The sequence below is a fragment of the Dermacentor albipictus genome, chromosome 7 (genome assembly GCF_038994185.2).
Source record: "Dermacentor albipictus isolate Rhodes 1998 colony chromosome 7, USDA_Dalb.pri_finalv2, whole genome shotgun sequence".
Classification (NCBI taxonomy): Eukaryota; Metazoa; Arthropoda; class Arachnida; order Ixodida; family Ixodidae; genus Dermacentor; species Dermacentor albipictus.
The window spans coordinates 20616499-20637713 of record NC_091827.1 but is presented as its reverse complement, the minus strand read 5'-3'; the positions used below and the strand labels follow the sequence as shown (position 1 = coordinate 20637713).

The 21215-nt window shown below is 48.9% G+C and overlaps 1 protein-coding gene and 1 long non-coding RNA gene across 2 annotated transcripts in view; both read right to left on the bottom strand.

Annotated features, from left to right (window-relative positions):
* LOC139047730 (hypoxia-inducible factor 1-alpha-like) overlaps window positions 1-2310 on the bottom strand; it is a 250417-nt gene extending 248107 nt beyond the window's left edge. Inside the window, exon 1 of the mRNA XM_070521744.1 lies at window positions 1957-2310. Within this exon, the coding sequence (XP_070377845.1) occupies window positions 1957-1997 (41 nt within the window). The 5' untranslated portion in view covers window positions 1998-2310. The remainder of the gene's footprint in view (window positions 1-1956) is intronic.
* Window positions 2311-18100: 15790 nt separating this feature from the next.
* LOC139047728 (uncharacterized) lies at window positions 18101-20589 on the bottom strand. Its single transcript, XR_011507336.1, has 3 exons — window positions 20424-20589; window positions 20170-20331; window positions 18101-19055 (listed from the first exon to the last, which is right to left on the bottom strand). It is a non-coding gene; the product is annotated as an uncharacterized lncRNA (long non-coding RNA).
* Window positions 20590-21215: the final 626 nt, after the last annotated feature.

Sequence of the window (21215 nt, the reverse complement as noted above, 5' to 3'; positions counted from 1 at the left end):
AAAAAAAAACCCTTCCGTTTTTTTTGGAGCAGTTACTTAGAAGTTACAAATGAATATGCATAGATGAAAAGCAATGTACAATGTATTAAAGAGCATCAGTGCTCTCGCCTTTATCTAGGGCTGTCCCCTTTGCTACAAGGCTTCAAATTAAGCACTTCGTTTGCTAGAGTCGACAGCTAAAGCACTGCAAGTGTGACGGCATAAAATTACACTGGAGAAATAAAAATAAACAGGACAGCCAACCACACATGTTCTCTTTCTCATGTACCTTATGATTTTGCACCACCACCTGTAAAATAATGTTGATACTTCCATTCTCCAAGATTACAGTCTTCATTTAAAGGTCGCCTTTATGGTGGTCAAACGCTGCCTAAATCAAAAATATAGTAAGCAGCCCGCATGGCCACAATAAAGACACTCGAGGATTCATTCATTCTATTACAAGTTGGCAAGTTCTCACCGCCAAGGAGCCAAAGGATAACACACGAAAGATGTAATCACAGTGGCGTAAAGCCAAGCATGAACGACATGGTAGCTCTCTGCATAGTGACAGTTATGCCAGTGAATGTACCTTACAAGGAAACAATGCCTGCAGCACTGTGTCTTGTCAATGTGTGTGCCACATGGGTAAGACACAGAAAAGGAAATGCGTTTCAACCAACGGTGCGATATTTCATTCTCCTCACAAATGCATTGTGAGAAGACGGGTAACTCCGCTTAGCCTCCACATCAGAATGCCTACTTAACGGGCGATTCGCGAAAACGGGTTCAATAACCTCGCACAGCTGTTTCATAGGGCGCGGGGACTCGTGAAGTGAGAACGGTCCGCAGCTTGAGTGGCACGACGAACTGGCGCGTTGGGCGCCGTCCAGACGCATATAGTTGGCACTTGCGAACTGCGTGTTGATTAAAAGTGTCAAGCGCAGAGAAGCAACGGACATTAAAGTACTACTCCGTGGAGATTTTTGAACTGAGCGTCTATTTCTGCCCAAGAACGTACTGGAAAGAAAAAAAAAAGAACATAATTCGACCGTGTCGTACCCCAGAAGAGCACTTATCTCAAACTTGAACACTTCACACTACACATCGCCATCGCTCGTAGTAGCCACGTTACAAATAAAGTAGGAAATGAATGGAACTCGAATATGGCACCCAAGTGACTAAGCTTTGTTCCACAAAGATATCGTTTATTAAGCGTCACTTAGAAAATCGGGCCCCTCATTAGGGCTCAGGATAACGGCGCCTCACGCAAGAGCTAGCCCCACACCCGGTGCAGCCGTCTCACCGAGCTTACGCAACCCTTTCAGTATCTCGGTCTACGCCAGAGAGCCAACCTTTTTGAATTTCTGACAGGCTGACCGCGCACAGAGGTCGTAAGATGACCGTACCGGGACACCGCGGAGGATATTGCGCAGTCACGAGGAACCAGACGGCACGGAATTGGAGCAACGTAACAGTCTCGAATTGCGAACGTCCTTGGGAACCGAGGCGACGCATCACTGAGGTACAGACTGCACAATTTGCCTGCCGAAGCAGACGGCGAAGCCCTCGCAACGATAAGGCCAGTCCGGGAAAGAAACCACGATCACTTGAATCCCAGCCGCGGAAGCTGATCACCCGACTCGCGCGCGGGGCTCGCCCTGAGCGCATGACGACAGCCTCGGCCGATCGTCGGCCCCTAGATTATGTCACACGCGGTGCACAAACGCGCGGCTGAGACTCTCCGCGCGCGCTCACAGACATCCCGCAGACGCTCCGCAAACAGCTGGTCGGGGCAGCCAGTGGTTAGTTATCCAGGAAGTGGCGGCCACCCGACACCAGAGGCAGCGCTGGGACGTCAGAGCGCCGCTGGCGTCGGCGGCAGCCAGCGCAGTCGTGTCCCGAAAAAAGTCTCGCCGAGGAATGCGAGCAACTAGCAGCAGCGATTAGGCCTAGTTAGATGCAGGAGAGCCTTACCGTCGCTCTTTTGGAGCGCTTGCCGCTTTGGCAGCACACATCCCGCTGGCTGGTCGCTTCAGCAGGGCTCGCCGATCGCCGAGGAAGTCGCACGCAGTCTCAGGACACTGCTGAGGATTGCATGCAGAATCCGGGATGTTCACGATTCGGCAAATCTTGACGGTTGACGTAGCACACGGCAGGAGCAAAACGGGGAACGGTGTCGGTCAATGCAACCGGCACCGCAGATCACATCTAAGCCAGCGCGATCACCACTTGACCACGAAGAAATTCGCTGATGGTTTCGCAGACGACACGAAACACGCACAACATCACTCGGGGAACGTATGGCCAGAAAGTAATCCGCGGTTTTCCTCGAGGGAGCGCCACCTGTAAGAAGACTGCTCCACCGGACTCCGCGGCAGACGGTGGCGTCACCTGGCGGCAGCCGCAGAAAACACAGGAACCTGAACTGGTTTTTGAAATTCGTATCATGCGCGCGGCGAGCACGTTTTTGGCGTCCGCTCTCAGTTCCTGCTGCACTGAAGCCGGTTCGTGGCCGATAAAAAGAGGCGTAGAGTGTGCGCTGCCGGCGAGAAAGCAGTGTGACCTCCTGCACGGCGACTATCGCTCAACGACTGTTGGTAGAAAACTTCGTCTGTCTTGCACTGTTCCAGGCGTGAGCACGACAAAATGGGACCGTTTGCATTACGCACCTGTCTTGAGAAGAATAAACATAATTTGTAGTATTATTAACGCGGTCGGGTATTGCAGGAAACAACGTAAAGTCAAGCGGGGCGTTGTAGGGACATATGTTCATTTGCAGTCCTTTAAAAACCTAAATATAAATTGAATGACTTACGTTGTTCCTCCCTCAATAGTCCGCATTGAGAAAGGGCTTAATTATCATCACAGCAAACGCAATGGTAAGTTTCATTAATTTGATATGTTCCAGCGTTAAATCACCTGCGCGTGGGTGTAATATATGCACACAGGGTGTCCCAGCAAAGACAAACTATATATATATATATATATATATATATATATATATATATATATATATATATATATATATATATATATATATATATATATATATATATATATATAAACGAGAAGAAAGGGGGTTAACCGAGGGACCCGATATTTATTAGTCATATAATGAGAAGCCAACAAACACTGACACCAAGTACAACATAGGGGAAATTGCATGTGCTTAATAAATGAAATAAAGTAATGATAAATTAATGGAAATTAAAGTGGATGAAAAAACAACTTGCCGCACGCGACATGCGAAGGTTGTGGGTTCGGTTCCCACCTGCGGCAAGTTGTTTTTTCATCCACTTTAATTTCCATTAATTTATCATTACTTTATTTCATTTATTAAGCACATGCAATTTCCCCTATGTTGTACTTGGTATCAGTGTTTGTTGGCTTCTCATTATATGACTATATATATATATATATATATATATATATATATATATATATATATATATATATATATATATAGGTACAAAATATACGAATGTTTATGGACTTTCGCGACCATGTTTCTTCACAATTACGAGACATAAGGTGATCGGCAATCCTCCTCCGACACCAGAATAATGTTAGTGCACTAATTACCTGGCTAATTGGATCAAATTATTTGGTCGCTCCTAGCAGAAACAAAAATCTTATATGACGCATATCCAATAATCTCGCGTGATCATATGAGAACACACATTAATCATACGAACGTGTTCTTATATGGTCGCACGAGGTTATTAGATAGGTCATATATGTGATTGTTTATAGCGGCGCCTTTCATTTTTTTTTTAAATTAAGGCAGTTATTTCCAATGAGAAGGCTCTTATCGCGTCCCAAAACTTGCAATGCCTGGTCTTCACGGAAAGCAGGAATGCGTCACTGCCACCTTGAACGCTCACTGAAAGCTGACGTGTTTCCACGAAAACAGCCAAAGCTCTAATGCCAGCCTCGGAGCGAAAGGATTAGCGCGACTCAGGTTTAAGTACACCTCCACAATACCAAGAAATGAGCCGTCAGTGAAGCTTTGATAAGTCGGCTCGAAGACCGGAGACGCCGTCAGCCGGTATTAGTAACGCCGTCTTGAAGTTCCTGCGATAAGCTCGCTGTCGACCGATAAGAAAGGACGACAGTGCATTCTCAAGGAACCAACGACTCGACCTGATATATATATATATATATATATATATATATATATATATATATATATATATATATATATATATATATATATATATATATATATATATATATATATATATATATATATATATATATATGTTTGTGTGTGTGTGTGTGTGTGTGTGGTTCGAATACCTTTCTGCGAAAGTGCTGGAAATAGGGTTTTGGAATACTACTGTACCGACCTAAAACAACTTAGCCTCTCTCGTTCACAATGCAAAACGTGAGGAATCACCTGTTCTCTATGTATTAATATTGTTGGTTTGGGCAACGTTAATTTCACTATAAGCTCTGCTAATTCAGCATGCAGACGTAGTTTTACGTAGACTGTCACGCATGATTGTTGTCGCGGGCGGCTGGACTCCGCACTAGAACTAAACTTTCCTAGCAGAAGCGTTTGGTGCCTCAGTATTAAAAAATGGCTGTGGCTTAGGTAAGGTTAAGCCCAGGATGCGAAGCATACTAGCCTTTATTTTAGTTGTTGAACCACTGTTTAGCCTGGTGAACTGCTGTTGCTTGGCTATATTTGGTTCGGCTAGACGAAGAAACAACTCATGCATTACTTCTTCGCCTTCAAGAGTGGAACGCGACAGCGTTCCCGTCGACCCGCCAAGGGGTGTAAGACAATGGGCTACAGGGCAGCGACTACGCGCCCCGCATTGGACGCGGTGAGCGTCGAGCAAAGCAGCGTTCGGCGCGGCAACGAAATGTGCGCCTGAGCAAGAGACGCACGCCTTAGAAACAGCGCGTTTCTAAGGCAACACCGCATTCACTAGAGGCGCTTTTGTACCGCTTTGAAGCGTTGTACTCGTGGCTCAGTGGTAGCGTCTCCGTCCCACACTCCGGAGACCCTGGTTCGATTCCCACCCAGCCCGTCTTGCAAGAGTTGAGCCAAAGCCACTTCTCCTCTGTCGTGACGTCACGGTGTCACGTGATTTCATGGTCACCGCCGCGCCTGAGGAGCTGGGTTGAGCCCTCGTAATATGCTTCGCATAAAAAAAAGAAAAATGAGTTGCCGCTCCTTCTAAGTAGTAAGGTTGACCTAAACGGCAAGGCATTTTCGTGTGGGTGCGCAGGCGTTGTGTTTTTGGAGTACACTCTAAAAAAAGTTTACACCCTTTGGGGTGCATATCTGCCACACAACGATAATTGTCATCTGCCTTGCTTGCGTTTCCTTTGTTGGAAACGCCACGCCCGCTACTTTCCCGTTGGCAATGTGTCATGCTGATAACGCGCATGCCGTTCATTACTGGGAAGTACCGGGCTCGCAGCGTTAAAGAAAGGAAATGCGGACAAGACAGACGACATTTATTGTTGTGCGATAATATTGTTGCAATTGTTGTGCAATTCGGCGTCTCGGTAACCGGTACCACGGCATGCGCGAACACTACCTCGGTCGTCTTAATTCTCGTGGCCTTCGTCCTCAGCCACTTTGTCTACTCCCTCCCTATTTGTTTCTCTCTCGCGCCGAAGAAGACAAGGTGAGCTGTCTCATCCGCCAAGCCTACAAGTCAGCCCTTGCTCTCGCCACCTACACCCCCACTTGTCGTCTGCTGGCGATGAAGCGTCCACAATACTCTTTCAGAGCTTGTCGAGGCCCATCGCACGGCCCAACTCGACCGCCTTTCTCGCACCGCCTCTGGTAAAGCCCTTCTTTGTTCCCTCCGCTTCACCGCTGTGTCCCCTGCCTGTGTAACCCACACCTTACTCTCCTCTGTATCTTCCACGCTCATTGTCAACCCTCTTCCCAAGAACGTGTACCCTGAGCACCACGCCGCCCACCGCTCTGCCCGCGCTTCCACCCTCTGACGTCACTACGGCACACGGTCAAAGGCTGTGTGTGTCGATGCGGCGCCGTACAATTCCCACCCCGCCTACGCCCTTGCCTCCACTTTCCATACTCTTTCTCCTCTCCCCTGCCCCCACCTCCACTGCCGCAAAGGAAGGTGTGAGACAGGTACTGCGCTGCACTTTACCCCAATTTCTTCACTTTTTCCAACATGAGAATCTCCTTCAGAAGCTATTGCGCCCGCCATAGCCACTTCCCCGGCCCGTTTCTTATTCAGCGACTCCAAAGCTGCAGTCCACACTTTGCGAAGGGTCGCATCTCTTCTGCGCTCAGCGTCCTGGAGCAGTCCCCTCCCCCTTCTCGTCGTATCCAACTCCTCTGGGTTCCGGCTCACGTGGAGCACCCTTGTCAAAGAGGCGGCAAATTCCATCGCTCGCGAGATGACAGACCGAGCTGGCCCCCTACACTCCTGGATGGACAGGCGTGACTCCCTCCTCACCTTCCATGACATAATAATAATAATAATAATAAATAATAATAATAATAATAATAATAATAATAATAATAATAATAATAATAATAATAATAATGATGATGATGATGATGATGATGATGATGATGATGATGATGATGTGGGCATTTATTGTGCCCTTCATCATCTGCAGATTATCATCATTATGTGCGTGCCCTTCATGGTGCGGGTAGTCGCATCATTATAGTGGACTGTGCCGAGGGTACTTCGCCGCGTCTCTCAGGCTCAATAAAGGTCGGCCCTTACTGTGACGCCACAAGTGGTGGAGGAGCTTCTTGATCCCCCGTCATCTGCATGCCTGGCATACTCCCTGGAGCTTCGTTCAGGTTGCCGCTTAATTGTGCCGACTGTCCGTTAGCATGTCGCAGGACGAGCAGCCTGGCGTTTCTACCGTAACCATATCGACACCGCAACGCTCCTTCTCAGATCATCAGTGGCCAGCAGCGTGATCCCTATCTGTTCGCTGGTCTTCGCGGTGAAGGTGGACTGGCTGGACGATTACGAGCGCGTAATCTCTGCTAATCGGCGGGATGATCCACTCAAGCTCCGCCATGTCTCGTTCTATCGGACGGGTTCTGGCAAAGAGCTGGTTTTTCAACCATGAGATTGATTTCTCCGATTGGACCACCTTCAAGCGGCAGCTTCGACAAGTACTTGGAACGCCGGCGGTTCGCTCCGCCCTTGCGAAGAAAACTCTTGATCCTCGCAAACAACACTTCGGTGAGTCCTACATATCGTACATCGAGGATGTGCTTGCACATCCACCCTCCAACCGCCCCTCCAACCGGCGTCCGTTTAACGTTGTCGCCGTGTCAATGATGCTATGGCTGAGTCGGACAGAGTGCGTCATACTCTTAAAGACATTGTGACTGTGGCTTTCAACGCGCTCGCCGTGAGGAACCCGGCTACCGTCGCTGACATCGTCTGGACGTGCCAGCATCTCGACGAGCTCGAGTCCGTACGCTTGCAGCCGGACTGCGAACACCGTCCTACGGCGGACCCTGAACTGCGTGCAATGACTCGGGCGATTATCCGCGAGAAACTTGTAACAACGTAACATTGCTTCATCCCACTAGACCTTAAGATGCCCAGCAAACAGCAAGAACGCGCGTGCTTCTTGAATCCGAAACTATAGCACTCTCCTTCAGGGCGTTGCTCAAACTCCCCGGACTGTGCTGTAACCAGATGGCGCGACTTAAGGCAGCGGCAAAGGTTGTCCTGGATCGGCCACCGAGCCCATTAAGCTGCTGTTGTTGTCCTTGCCTTAAAACATGGCTTGTACCCACGAGGGGGATTGGCCACACTGGACTGATTGAAAAGTGCACCTAACAAAATATCAAAAGGGGGTAAAGGCAAAGCAAGGCGTTGACGGCGCGTCCACTTCGCTACGTCGTTCTTGCAACAAGATTCACACCACAACGTTTGAATATTGCTTCCAGACTATCCAGCGTGCCTTGAATAGACTGGACGATAGGCCATTCATAGAAGCAAAGATCGTGGGAGCCTGGCCTCACAGTTCATTAGCCTAGAAAGCCATTCGAGCGCTTCTTCAGTACCTGAAGGCAACAGACTTGAGTGCCCTACTGTAGACATCCTGCACCTAAGTTAGTGCGTGTCAAAGTGCGATATAGACTCATGTCTTCTATCTCTCTCTCTCTTTCACTCCCACTCCACTTCCCCACGTGTAGTGTAGCAAACCGGACTCAGTCTGGTTAACCTCCCTGCCTTTCCTTCCTCCTTTCTTTTTCTCTCTTGCGGGTGGAGGGCAACACAGCGGTTAAATCACTTCCTGAACCTAAGTCTCAATAGTGGTGGAACAGCCATATTTAACCTTCCGACGCAGATCATGGCACAGGCAAAAAAGCTGGTTTGGCGCTAAGATAAGCACTTTTGGCGCACTGTCGAACCTACATCTATGCAACATATTATTTTAATATTACCTGACGTCTTCAACAAAGACAGAACAGTCAGCGTTAAGCGTATCAATGCGGAATTCTGGACAAAAATAACCCGGCTACTATACATAATTTTTGATAGAATGACTTTCCCTGTGCGCACATCGCGGTATATATAAAGCCGCTTCTATATACCATTCTGACTTTCAATAGGCGTTTGCCCGTTCGGCGTGCTTCAAGCGAAAATAAATAAATAAATAAATAAATAAATAAATAAATAAATAAATAAATAAATACGAAAAAAAAAGAACGCCGCGGAACGCGCATATATGGAAAACCAAAGGACATGCACGACTAAACTGAAGTTACAGTGAAGATGCCAAGAGGTTTCTTCGAACATGCAGTCTCCTGCATAACTGTGCGTTGGGTCACGTGAAGGCCGTTTAAATTACAACCACGGAATTCGGTGGCGTAGCCAAAACTACGTTTTCGGGGCACCCACTTGACGGGGAGTGTGAGTGAGTGAGTGAAAAACATCAGCTCTAGGTTCGCTGGTCTTCTGCGGTCTTCAGATGGCTTCGTCCATCTTCTAGCACAACTGTCGGTTGCCCTTAGTCCGGGGCTCCACTGGATGCTGCTGCTGCAGTTGTGCTCGCCGAACCAGACCTTCTTGGTCGACCTGGCGATCGCTGGCGAGCACTCCCTCCCATTGCTCCGCACTCGGGTTTGGTATAACGGGTACCACGTCTGTCTTCTGGCATGCCCACGTTATGTGATACAGCGTGGGTCTTTCGTGGCACCAGGGGCATTTGTCATTGTATTGTGTGGGATAAATTTTGCTGAGTACGTTTAGGTTTGGGTACGAGCCCGTTTGTAGCTGCCTCCACGCGACAGAGTCCTCTCTGCTAAGGGAGTTGTGCGGTGGTGGATACCGCTTTCTGCAGCCCTTGTAGTAATTTAGTATCGCCGAATTGTCTTGGGGTACAGGTTCGGTCCCCTCGAGGTCGCCTACGTTGGATGCTCGGTAATAAGTGTACCCTCGAGCTATCCTGTCCGCCTCTTGGTTCCCTGCCACTACCGTGTGTCCCGGCGTCCATACTATCGTATGCCTAATTGGTTCTTCTTTTGTTTGTCGTTGTGCTATGTGGTCTCCGGAGTGGAGTATGCGGAGCGCTCCGTGCCCTATTCTGCCGCGTAGGTAGTTGCGGCACGCCGTTTGTAAGGATTGTCCGAGGAGCACAAGGCACGAGACTGACGTAGTGGCCGCGTCGCGGTAAAAGCCTGTCCTCCCTGCGTGGAGGGAGCCTAACCGATTCTTCAGGCATTTTCAATAAAGTTGGTGTTTCTCTCTCTCCAGTGATGCAGAAACTATCATCAGGAATGGCTCATACCCCTGTAAGCAAGAAAAGATGCAATGGATGAATATGAATGAAGAAATGAAAGAAAGAACGAAATAACATTGAGGTAGTGCATTATAGGTACTCACATGTGTCGTTGAGGACGTCAACCTACAGAGCAGTACGTTTACTTCACACTGTGACTCGTTATGTTTTGCAAGAAGTCTGACCCCTCCGATCGCACAACTTAATGCATTGTCACGTGTGCAGCAGACTTTCGCTTTCACGTGCTACAGGAGTGTAACATGCTGCCGAACTTTTTATTTAAAGATACCCAACATGAGCCCATCATGAGGAATTACGTGAGGGCTTAGAAATAAGAAAATTAAATTAAACAATAAACATCAGAACCCGTATAAATAGTTAAAATAGATCACATGGAAACTTATCCAATACAAAACCACCAATAAGCACAACATAAAAAACCTAAATAGGAATACCAATGACAAGCAACCTGCGTGTTAAAACATGGATAATGCAGAATCACAACAAAGAATTAGAAGAATAACACGCCAAAATATATGAGAGGTGAGAGACCAAAGTACAGTAATACACAATACAACGAAAAAAAAAGGATAAAACGAATACCATACCCGCCAACTCTACCGATTTGCCCGGGAGACTTCCGTATTCCGACCGATCTTCCCGATCGAACGGATACGGCCATAAAGTCTCGAGAAAAACTGCCCCACCCCCAAAGAAAGAGCCGCGCCATGCAGCGCAGTCACATTGTAATTGTTATTATGCTCTACTTAGCCAACCCATAAATGGCTAGCCGGAGTCAGATTTCAATTCCAGCCATTTGTGTGTAGACACTCAGCTTCACCTATCTGCAGCCGTCTTTTGCAGTGAAGCACATTAAGCGCGGGAACGGGCCATTGTTACGGGACATAGTACGTGTTCCTTAATTGTACACGAGTTTACGCGCCATCTCAGGTGACACAGTACAAGCACCGAGACGTCTAATAAATGTACTGACAGCCATTCAGAGCAGTTTCTGACATTCTTGTAACGATTTTAGACCCTCTGTCGCCCACCTAGTGGCGCCCGTATGCCCAAAATTATGAAATATACGTATACAGTCGCCGGACCGACAATTCGAACTTGCTTCATTCTTATTAGACCTTTGCGCGCACAAAGACAGGACGTCGAACAAGGAAGGGACACACAACATTACTGATTACCAATACCCCCATAGACTTAATATGTAAAGACGACCAAAATTTCGGACGCCGACTGCACGACCATTTGGTGTACTTTGGCCATCGAGCTCGTGAAGAAATAGCGATATTTTCCTTTGAACAGCAGGCTATCCTATTTGCCACAGAGAGATGCTTACGGAAAAGGCGGAAATAAGTGCGGAAGACCACAGAAGCAAAGAGTTCACAATATTCACCGACTCCTTCGACGCCCTAAAGGCGCTCACGGGGACGCCTAGAGTCGGCACGTGGGCGCACGATATTAAGGTCGCAACCACATCCCTTTATCGGTATCACGGCACGGGCGTGCGAGTGGACTAGGTTCCGGGGCACTCGGGCAGCACAGATGTTCCCGCTCATCTCCCCTGGACCCGGTCCCTCTCATTCTTGTGCGCGACTGACTCCAACTGCAAGCAAAACGGAAGCTATAGCCGAAGGTACCGCATAGTGCCCGCCCTTTGCCCAAGGGCCTTCCTCGGGGCGCGCAAGTCCTGGTGCACAAAGCAAGGACGGGCGCAGCACTCACCGAAGACGTCCTGGCTATAAGTGGCGCGCGCACGCCTCTTCAAAGAGGACGCGTCGGTACCAGAGCCTGGACAACGAGGAGGACGAAGAAACGGAGCCGAACGTGACGTCACCACCAGTGACGTGCATGCTCGTCCGGCAGTCAAGCATCTATTGTGGGACTGTTCCGGACAAGGGACATTAAGAGACAAACACAAAGGACGCGGCATTGCCTCACTGAAGGCATGGACCACGCCACCTCCTCAGTTCGACGCCCGGCGAACTATGAACTCTTTATGGGAGTTTGTGCGCGAGGCCGGCTTGCCGACAGGTTATGAACATACGTGTAGTGTTTTGTTTGTTTTTATGCGAAGCATATTACTAGAGCTCAACCCAGCTCCTCAGGCGCGGCGGTGTCGCCTTCAATACCACGTGACACCGTGACGTCACGACAGACGAGAAACGGGGCTCTAACTCGCGCCGTCGCCTTCAGGGCTGACCACGTGACACCGTGACGTCAGGACAGAGGAGAAACGGGGCTCCAACTCGCGCTGTCGCTCGCGGCGTCGCGGCGGTATATAAGCAGCTGCGCTTGCCTCTGCTAGACACTCACGAGGTGAGATGCCTCATGGAGACAGAGCTGCTCGTTGGAATGAGAAGCGAAGGTTGCGGCGTGCTACAGAGACTGTTTCTAGGTGGCTTTGCTACGGCGCAGCGACTACGCGCCCCGCATCGGACGCGGTGAGCGTCGAGCAACGCAGCGTTCGGCGCGACAACGAAATGTGCGCCTGAGCAAGCGCCGCACGCCTGAGCCGACGCCGACGACACCGGCTTTTCTGCGACACGAGCTCCTTAACGCTGTCGCGTTAAAATAAAGGCTAGTATGCTTCGCATGCTGGGCTTAACCTTAGCTAAGCCACAGCCAGTTTTTTTTTGTTTTGTCTTTATTATGCTTTTCGTATTTGTTTCACGATCCCTGCCATTGACTCGCACTCGTGCATAGGCCACTGAGCCATCCTTTTCATTAAAGGTAATTCTCCTTTTCGTTTTGATACGTAGCTCCTCCACTAAACCGAAACTATCGTAGCCTAGTCGACCTACTATAGTCGCCGATTAAGATTCGGTGAATACATTGACTGCGCTTTCATCTGTAGCCACTGTAGTGACAGCACGACAATGGTTCTGACACGGGCTGCGATATTGTAGTGATGCCTTTCGCTCGTTTCTATGCGCGGGACGTCGCTAAACCACTGACGAAGCACGAAAAGCGTAAAAGAGTATAGCATAAAAGGCATCGCTAGAAAATTGCGACCGCGAGCCGTCAAGGCTCAAAGAACATGTGCGCGCAGCAACACGGTGACAAACGTGGGCCGTATTCTTGGGAGATCGCTCGATCGCTTTCGGATATGCTCTCATTTTTCGCAAAGCCAGAACCGTACGCATGAACAGGCGGCAGCGTTCCCTACTGTGATAAGATAGCGTCCTCGGCACTGTGTCAGTTCCGTGGCTAGTAGACGCCGATGCGTCCTGCGCCCGAAAGTGACGGTCCGACAATGCGGTACACCTTTTATTGCGATGGTAATCATATTGCCGCGACAACTTGGCCACATTAAATTAGCGCGCCCATCGCCCTTCGTATTGGACACTGCGCGCCCCGTACCGTGGTGTAGTCCAGTGACAACAGGCAGCGATCATCGTGGCACGAGTAGCCGGTCGGGCCCGGCTCGCATGCGCCACGAGCACGAGGGATCACGCGAGGAGAAAGTAGTTCGAGGCCAGTTTTAGAATGCGACTGACGGGCGTTTTCACGACAGTAGGGACTTTGAGTTGTGGGCACAGGTCCACCCTTAATAAATATCGTTGTTTTATTAACCCGTGTTCCTCAGCATCGCTACAATATGGACACTCCATGCACATTTCTGCCGTCGGCGTAACCGTGAGGTTCCATATTGGCGGCGAGGAGTTACGGAGTCGCCATCTGTCGGAAGCGTCTCCCTTGCGTAGTATGAGTGATCACGCGGCGCGCTCCTCAAAGGTTTCGCTTACGGCGCTCAATGAAAACGCCACGCGGCAGCCCTCCTGGACATATATGTGGGTACTCTCAAAACGAGGGAAGTCGGAGTGTCGATATAATAATCTTGGGCAAACTCAAAGCACAGAATCGTTTACAGACGCCATCCCTTTACCGAATATGCACAGTGAACGCCATTGCGCGCGGTCGCCGCGACGGAGTCTCCCGAGCCGGCTTCTTGCGTGAAAGGTCGCCAAACGCTGCAAGCAAACTATGTGAAATGTGTTCTTACAGTGGGCTGCCTGTATAACCAAATGGGCTATAAAATGAAGCCTCAATGCAGCGATCGCACGGGTTCGCAGCGACCGACTGCGCGTCTGCATGCATGTCCGCGCACAAACTTTAGCTTTCGGTGTGAGCGCGTTTTCGCACAGTGTGTGTGCGTGCCGTGAGCTTTAGGCCGCAGCATATGAGCATATGACAGTACACTAGCAACCATTGTTGCGTGGACGCTATCAGAACTGTTCAAAAATAATTTCGTTATAGAGACTTCGACGCCTACGGCGACTGTGATGTGCCGTCGCTACGATTCGATCTTTTTTTGTCTTCCAAATTCTTGGACATTTCAATATTATTTCTCAAGTTGTGTCGCACTGTATGTTTATCGGTCTTCTCAGCGTGCGATTTCCCTCTGCATCTTTTTCGTAATCCAGTGCATTAATTCATAACACAAACATGACCATATATGCCGTGCCTTTTTTTAATGTGCGTCTTAAGTAAGCGCTTCCTTTCCGTTCCAGTGAACTTGCCAGTATCTAGCATCAGCAAGCTCATAGACCAAACCGTCATGACATTAGCCGGGCAGCGGGCGAGCGTCTCAGTGCGCGTTTTCTGCTACTCACCAACCATCGCGCAGTCCCGGCACCGTAGCAGAAATGTTCCTCGCGTCTGTGCTTGCTGCATACCCGAGTTGCAGCCGATGGCTGGCTGCCGGTTCTAAATTTCGCCAACGAAGCTTCACGCAGCTCCTTGCCCTGCGGCTACGTGTGAATAAAGCTGACACCGGGCTCCGTTGCGTACGTCCGGCACTGCTGCACCGAGCAGTAGCCTACCATGCTGCATGCACGCCTCCAAAGGCAGCCACTACCTATTACAGTACTTTCAAATGGTGTCAAGCAGACACCCAAGGCGGCAAAGCCTCACCACTTAATCAGAACCGCGGCGCAGGTGGGACTTCAAACTTGCCTTTTCAGCTCGCTTCGGCGCTTCCGAAGCAGCCGCCGTGTCCACGTGATCCCTCATGCCACGTCACGCCGACGGTAGCGCTAGCTTTTCCAGTGGCGGAGCTGGCCCCTAATAGCCCAAGGGCGATAAAACAGTCGCTGCGCGTCGTAGGTGCGAGTGAAAGCGTGCGAGGGTGAGGCGGCCATCGCGGCTCAACCTCGTGCAGAGAGAGAGAGAGAGAGATAATTTAATTGAAAGAAGGCAGAGAGGTCGGCCTGAGCTAAGGTGCTCTAGCCTGCTACTCTGCACAGGGGGAGGGGGAACGGGGACATAAAGATGTGATGAGGGATGATGATGACATAGCAAGAGAGATGCGCAAAGGCGAAGGCAAGTTCAACACTCTGACGATAAACGTTCACAAATATCATCCATGAAGCCACAATCAGGCTTCGCATCAAGTTTGTAGTCACCAATTTGAGTGAACATAAAATAAAGGCTTTAGGACGAAGCTGGTGGGGGCCTCCCCTGCGTGAACAGCACAAGCGCCAAACAAAATATTTATAGAAAAAGACCTGCGATAAGCGGCTCTAGCACGGCGAGCACTTGTAGGGCACTTTTAGCGGCCGGAGTCTCGAGACCACCGAGAATCACGCGCATTGATAACCTCGCGCACGCTACGGAGGAAAGCGGGGAGGAAGTGCCTCGTCTTCTGTTGCGCGCAAGGCTTCGTGGGGAGGGTAGATGGGGGTGCCGCGCGTGTTCTACTCCGAGGGGCTACGCATAGCTACGCACGACCGACCGCTGTATCTTGAAAGCTAACTGCGACGGGCACCGAGTCCGCGCTGCACTGTGTTATCGCGGCTGAGTTCGCTTTAACGCGAGCGGCAGCACGAAGGTAAATTCGCTCGCTACTGCTGCCGTGTTTGCTTACTGAAACGTTTTGGCAGCGAGCTTCCGCGGTCATTCGATTGAGATAGGTTCACGTTTGCTTGTGCGCACATGACACTACGCTTGTTAACTTGGTTAGTATATGCCTGTTTACAAGTTTATACGGCCAATAAAACTACTATCCTCACATCGTATAGCTGTCCACTGATTCGCTATCGCAATCAATGCTTCGCCTTTCGGCTCTCTTCGCCACTTGTGGAATAGTAATTTATTTTCGGGCGAATCCGGTATTTCGGACTCCCGATTCTGACTTTGCCGTGGTCCTCGTCGAGTCCGAATTATCGGTCAGAGACTAATCACACCTCCTTAAAACCGAAACAACGAATGCAGAACTACATATACAATATAGTCGGAACAAGAATGCAATATTGTACACTAGTTTAAAAACAGCCTTTAAATTGATTATGCCGCCGCCAGTTTGCTGCTGAACACGAAGGTTGCGGTTCGGTGGCCGCATTTCTGAGGCAACGAGATGCAACAACGCTCAGGAACTTAGACTTAGGTGCGCACCTAAGAAACTCAGGTGGTAAATTTAATTAGGCGCACTCCTCTGCGGCGTTTTTCATAAACCGCTATTGGCCTCGAGCTCCACCACTGGAAAAGCTGGCGCCACCGTCGGCGTGACGTGCTAGGAGGGATCACGTGGACATAGCGGCCGCGTCGGCTGCTTCGGGCGCGCCGAAGCGAGCTGAAAACGAGTTTAAATTCCCTCGTACGCTGCGGTCCTCATTTAGTGGCGAAATGTTCCCGCTTCGAGTGTCTCTTTTACAACGCTTGACAGCACTACAATAGGTAGTGGCTGCCTTTGAAGGCGCGCAACGTGGTAGGCTACTGCTCGGTGCCGCAGGGCCGGACGCACGTAACGGAGGCCGGTGTCAGCCTTATTCACACGTAGCCGCAGGACAAGAAGCTGCGTGAACCTTGGCTCGCGAAACATAAAACCGGCAAACAGTCATCGGTTACAACTCGGGTATGCAGCAAGCACAGACGCGAGGAAGATTTCTGCTACGGCGCCCAGTCTGCGATGTTCTGAAAACGCGCACTGAGACGCTCGCCCGGGTCCGCTGCCCGACTAATGTCATGATGGTTTGGTCTATGAACTTGTCGATGCTATAGATACTGGCAAGTTCAGTGGAGTGGATAGGCAGCGGTAAGAAGCACATTTAAAAAAAGCATGGCATATGGTCACGTTTGTGTTATGAATTAATGCACTGGATTACTAAAAAGGAGCAGCGGGAAATTGCACGCTGAGAACACCGATAAACATACAGTGCGACGCAACTCGAGAAATAGTATTGAAAGGTCGAAGAATTTAGAAGAAAAAAAAAAGATTGAATCGTCGCGACGGCACATCACAGGCGTCGAAGTCTCTACAACGAAATTTTTGAACAGCTCTGATAGCGCCCACGCAACAATGGTTGCTTGTATACTGTCAAATTCTCATATTCTGCGGCCTAAAGCTCATGGCACGGTGCGAAAACGCGCGCGCGGAGAAAGCGACAAAGTGCGCGGACAAGCATGCAGACGCGCAGTCGGTCGCTGCGAATCTGCGCGATCGCTGTATGGAGGCCTCGTTCTATTACACTCCATTTAGTTATACAAACACTATAAGAACATATTTCACAGTTTGCTCCCAGCGTTTACCTACCTTTCACGCAAGAAGCCGCAGTGGCGTTCGCTGTACGTATTCGGTAAAGAGATAGCGTATGTAAACTATTGTGTGCTTTCAGTTTGCCCAAGATTATTATTTAGACAGCAAGAAACCTCTCGTTTCGAAAGTACTTACAGAAATGTCCGGGAGAGCTCGCGCGTGGTTTTCAGTGAGCGCTGACAGCAAAACCTATGAGCGCGCCACGTGATCCCTCATACTACACCAGCGAGGCGCTTCCGATAGATGGCGACTCCGTAACTCTCGCCGCCAATATGCTCTTTTGGAACCAAAAAAAAAAAGACGATTACGATACTCCCTAACGTGAAATTTAAACACAGCTCTACACGTGTTTTTATGCCGTGATATATTGAGGCAAAGAAATTGAGGGAGACATGTAGCAACGTTGACTTTTACACATGACTCGTCGAAGGTTCCAGTGCAGTTGCTGGTGCCGCTTGGCTTCCAGAAAGTGCTAGACAACTTGCATCGCACATACAATCAGATTACAAAACAATCACAAACCATGATAATCGAAACAAGCGTGAACGAGACCAAGCAAAGCAAACAAGCGCAAGCGAGAGCTGACGCGAGCAGATGATGGTACGAAACTAGCGGTCGGGCGGGTCCGCATGAAACCCGTTTCCTGCGCGCACGTCACTGCAGGGGCCGCTCTCATTGGTCTCCGCCGTTCGCGGCTCACGTCTTTCGTCTGCCGCTCCGCGTTCGCTCTTTCACCTTTCGCTGTCCTGCTCGTTTGCTCAGTTACGCCGCCGACGCCCGCCGCAGGAACTGGCCATTAAAAGCTGCGCTCTAAAAATGTTTTAATTAGTGCCGTTGCAGTAACACAGAAATACAAAGCAATAGGAATAAAACACTTGTACAGTCTTAAACAATAGCAGTTGATATTTACCATATACCAACCAGCCCACGTGAATTCAAACTAAACATGCAATGCCATAAATTCAGTCGCAGATGCCTGATTCAGAAGCTATGGCATGGAGCCGCTGAGCCCTAAGTGGCACATTTAAGTTTCGTGGAGTGAGATGCGATATAACTGAGGTGGAGAGAAATATAAAAGAAAATAAATACATTTAGCAAACATGTTTTAATCGGCTGGCTGGCACTTTCACTGCACCTCCATGGTGCATTATACACATGGACGAGCAAAAAAAAAAAACAACAACAACAGATAGCATGAACAATGCATGTTTGTTATGTGTTCCTCTTCCCAAGCCAATGTGTCATCAGCACTATGAAGGCCCAGTGATAGAGCCAAATATGAAAGAAAAATTAGTCCATATATTTGTCGATAGTACGCAGCACCTCTACGCGCATGTCCATTTGCTTGTCAACGCTTACTAGTCTCATGAGCCGGACTAGCAACATTGCAAACAATTCGACGTCATCTTTTGGCGGGGTAACTTCCAGGGCACTGGACACGTGGGGCCCCAGCTGCTGCACCAGAACATTATCATGGTTTCGCTTTCTCCGTTTACTTGCAGGCGTGGCCTGACCCTCTCGTTTTCTGCACACTGACAATGTTGATCTTGCCGCCACCGAGGATGCATGTAAACGAGGGGCAGGTGCAGCCAACGATGGCAGCGACACCCTTGTCACCACCGTCTTATCCTCCTCGTCCTTGAACTTGAGTGCCTCCGGAATGTCCACAGGGCCAGACTGGGACATGCTTTCTGGCTCTTCTTCGTGGCTTGCGACAGGCTGCTGCTGCTGGCTAGGCAGTTGAAAGTTGCCCAATGTGCTGATACATTTGAAGAAATAAAAAGACGTGTTCTTGTAGATATTTTTGCCTGTACATATGTCCTCAGTATATGGCTTTAGCAATATCAAAATAAAGTTCATTAACTAAAATGTACAATCCCTAAGGAAATCAGTAAATATGCATCTCAGAATAGTGGTATAAAACATGACACATAACACTTCAGTGTCACCCCTTTCCTTTATACTAGTTCACATTGACATTCCCAAACACACAGCACATTCTACATTTCACTGACACATAACACTTCAGTGTCACCCTTTTCTTTTATACTAGTTTACATTGTCATTCCCAAACACACAGTATGTTCTACATTTCACTGAACACAAGGTACGTCCTTGACTGCAAAAAATGAAAGCTCAGAACTGCGGAATTAAAGGTGATTTGTCTGCAATCGTTTAAATAAGTCGTGCTCACACTGGCGAGCAAGACAATGTTAGCACAACCTAAGTATTTGGATTTTCAGAAACATGCTGCGTGCAGTAAAATCTGCATATAAATATGGCACCAACAGCTATTTTCTTGCATGCAGAACATAAATAACAGCACCATTTGATGAAAGTGTATGCTTCAACTACGAAATGCTTTCAATAAAAACTAACGATAGTCGCAGGTCCCGGGACATCCATTGAGCCTGATTACACACAAAACACATGGAATAGATCACTCTTTTACTAGTCAAAACTGCTGTTCAATCCCTGAAAGTGACTTTCCATTGGCAAATAAAACTTATCATGCCATGCCCACTGCCACAGCTAGAGTCTTAAGCACTTAGGCAAAACATCCTTGTTATACAAACAAGCAGTTCGAAGACTCTACAACAGTGGTTGGTGAATGAAGCGAGATTCTCCACCCGAGGTATGAAACTCCGGAGATTTCCAAAAGCCTGCGCCGACTTGCACATTGAAGTGCGGACGAGAAATAAATTCCTTTGAGTTTTCCTGACTGGACATCACTATGTCGATTATCATCCTGTCAATTTTTTTTTAAATTGTGAATCTCGCACTGACATGCAGTTTAATAGGATTGGCGGATATAGCGAGGTAATGCACGCGTTTTCCTTTGAGCGACGCCATTACCAGGTTATTAAACTTACGGTTTTGTTTGCATGGTGTCCCAGCAGAATGTCAGAAGGGGGAGTGTATGTCTGCTTCCCTGCAGGGAGTACAGCTCAGAGCCCGAAATACGGCCAGGAACAAAGGCCACAATCGCTCTCCTCCTCGGCTTCCGCTCCGCTTTTGCACAGCAGTGACACAGTCTGTCCAAAACAAAGGGCAACTTGTAGCTGCAAAGCTTCACAAACAACAGCGTATACCTTGCATACCGGAAAGAACGACCTCTGCCACTTACCTCTACAGGACCGTCTTCACAACGCTCGTCTTCACTTGGGTTTTATGGTGCTTTTTTTTTGTGCCGTAGGCACGTTTTAACGCCTGCACGTGGACCGCACGAACCGCCGTCGCTGCTGAAACGTTCCGGCACCGTCGAAAAACGCGCGAAACGCAGCGCTACCGCTACATGTGGCGCCACCTGGTACCTTATTAGTACGAAAAACTTTTTTTATTGCACAACGTTGCACAATTGCGTTTCTAGAAAAGTATATATTGTATATATTTTATTTTTGACGTACCATTTTCGGAATATTTAGGTAGCGCTCCCCTTTGCGAGCTGCAAGTCACGGCATGTCATCGATATGGCGCCACATTAGAATCGCGAATGGGCGTGCTTCAAAAATCGCAGTATTGGTGTCTGCGCGCTCCAATCTCGCCGGGAGGGGCTGCGCAGATATGCGCTGATTACGCTACACGGCATTTATTGTATCCATCCATCAACGCAACTCTTCTTTCTACTTGCGTTAGTTGGTTTCAGTGGCGTAGCCAGGAATTTCTTTAGCACAGAGGGGGCCCGGAGTTGTCGCACGTACGCCGTTTTATGTCTCGCATCCCTGGTACACAAAAAATTTTGCCGGGGCAGGTGCCCGGTGTACCGGAGCCTGTTCATTAAAAGATAAATGAACAAGCGAAACACCGAAGCCTCAGCGCTGGTGCGACAATGTGACGTCACGCATCTAAAAGTCTTTTCTCGTATTTGGGCGATTGTGGCTCAGTAAGTATTATTGAAACTTGCAAAGTTCAATATCTG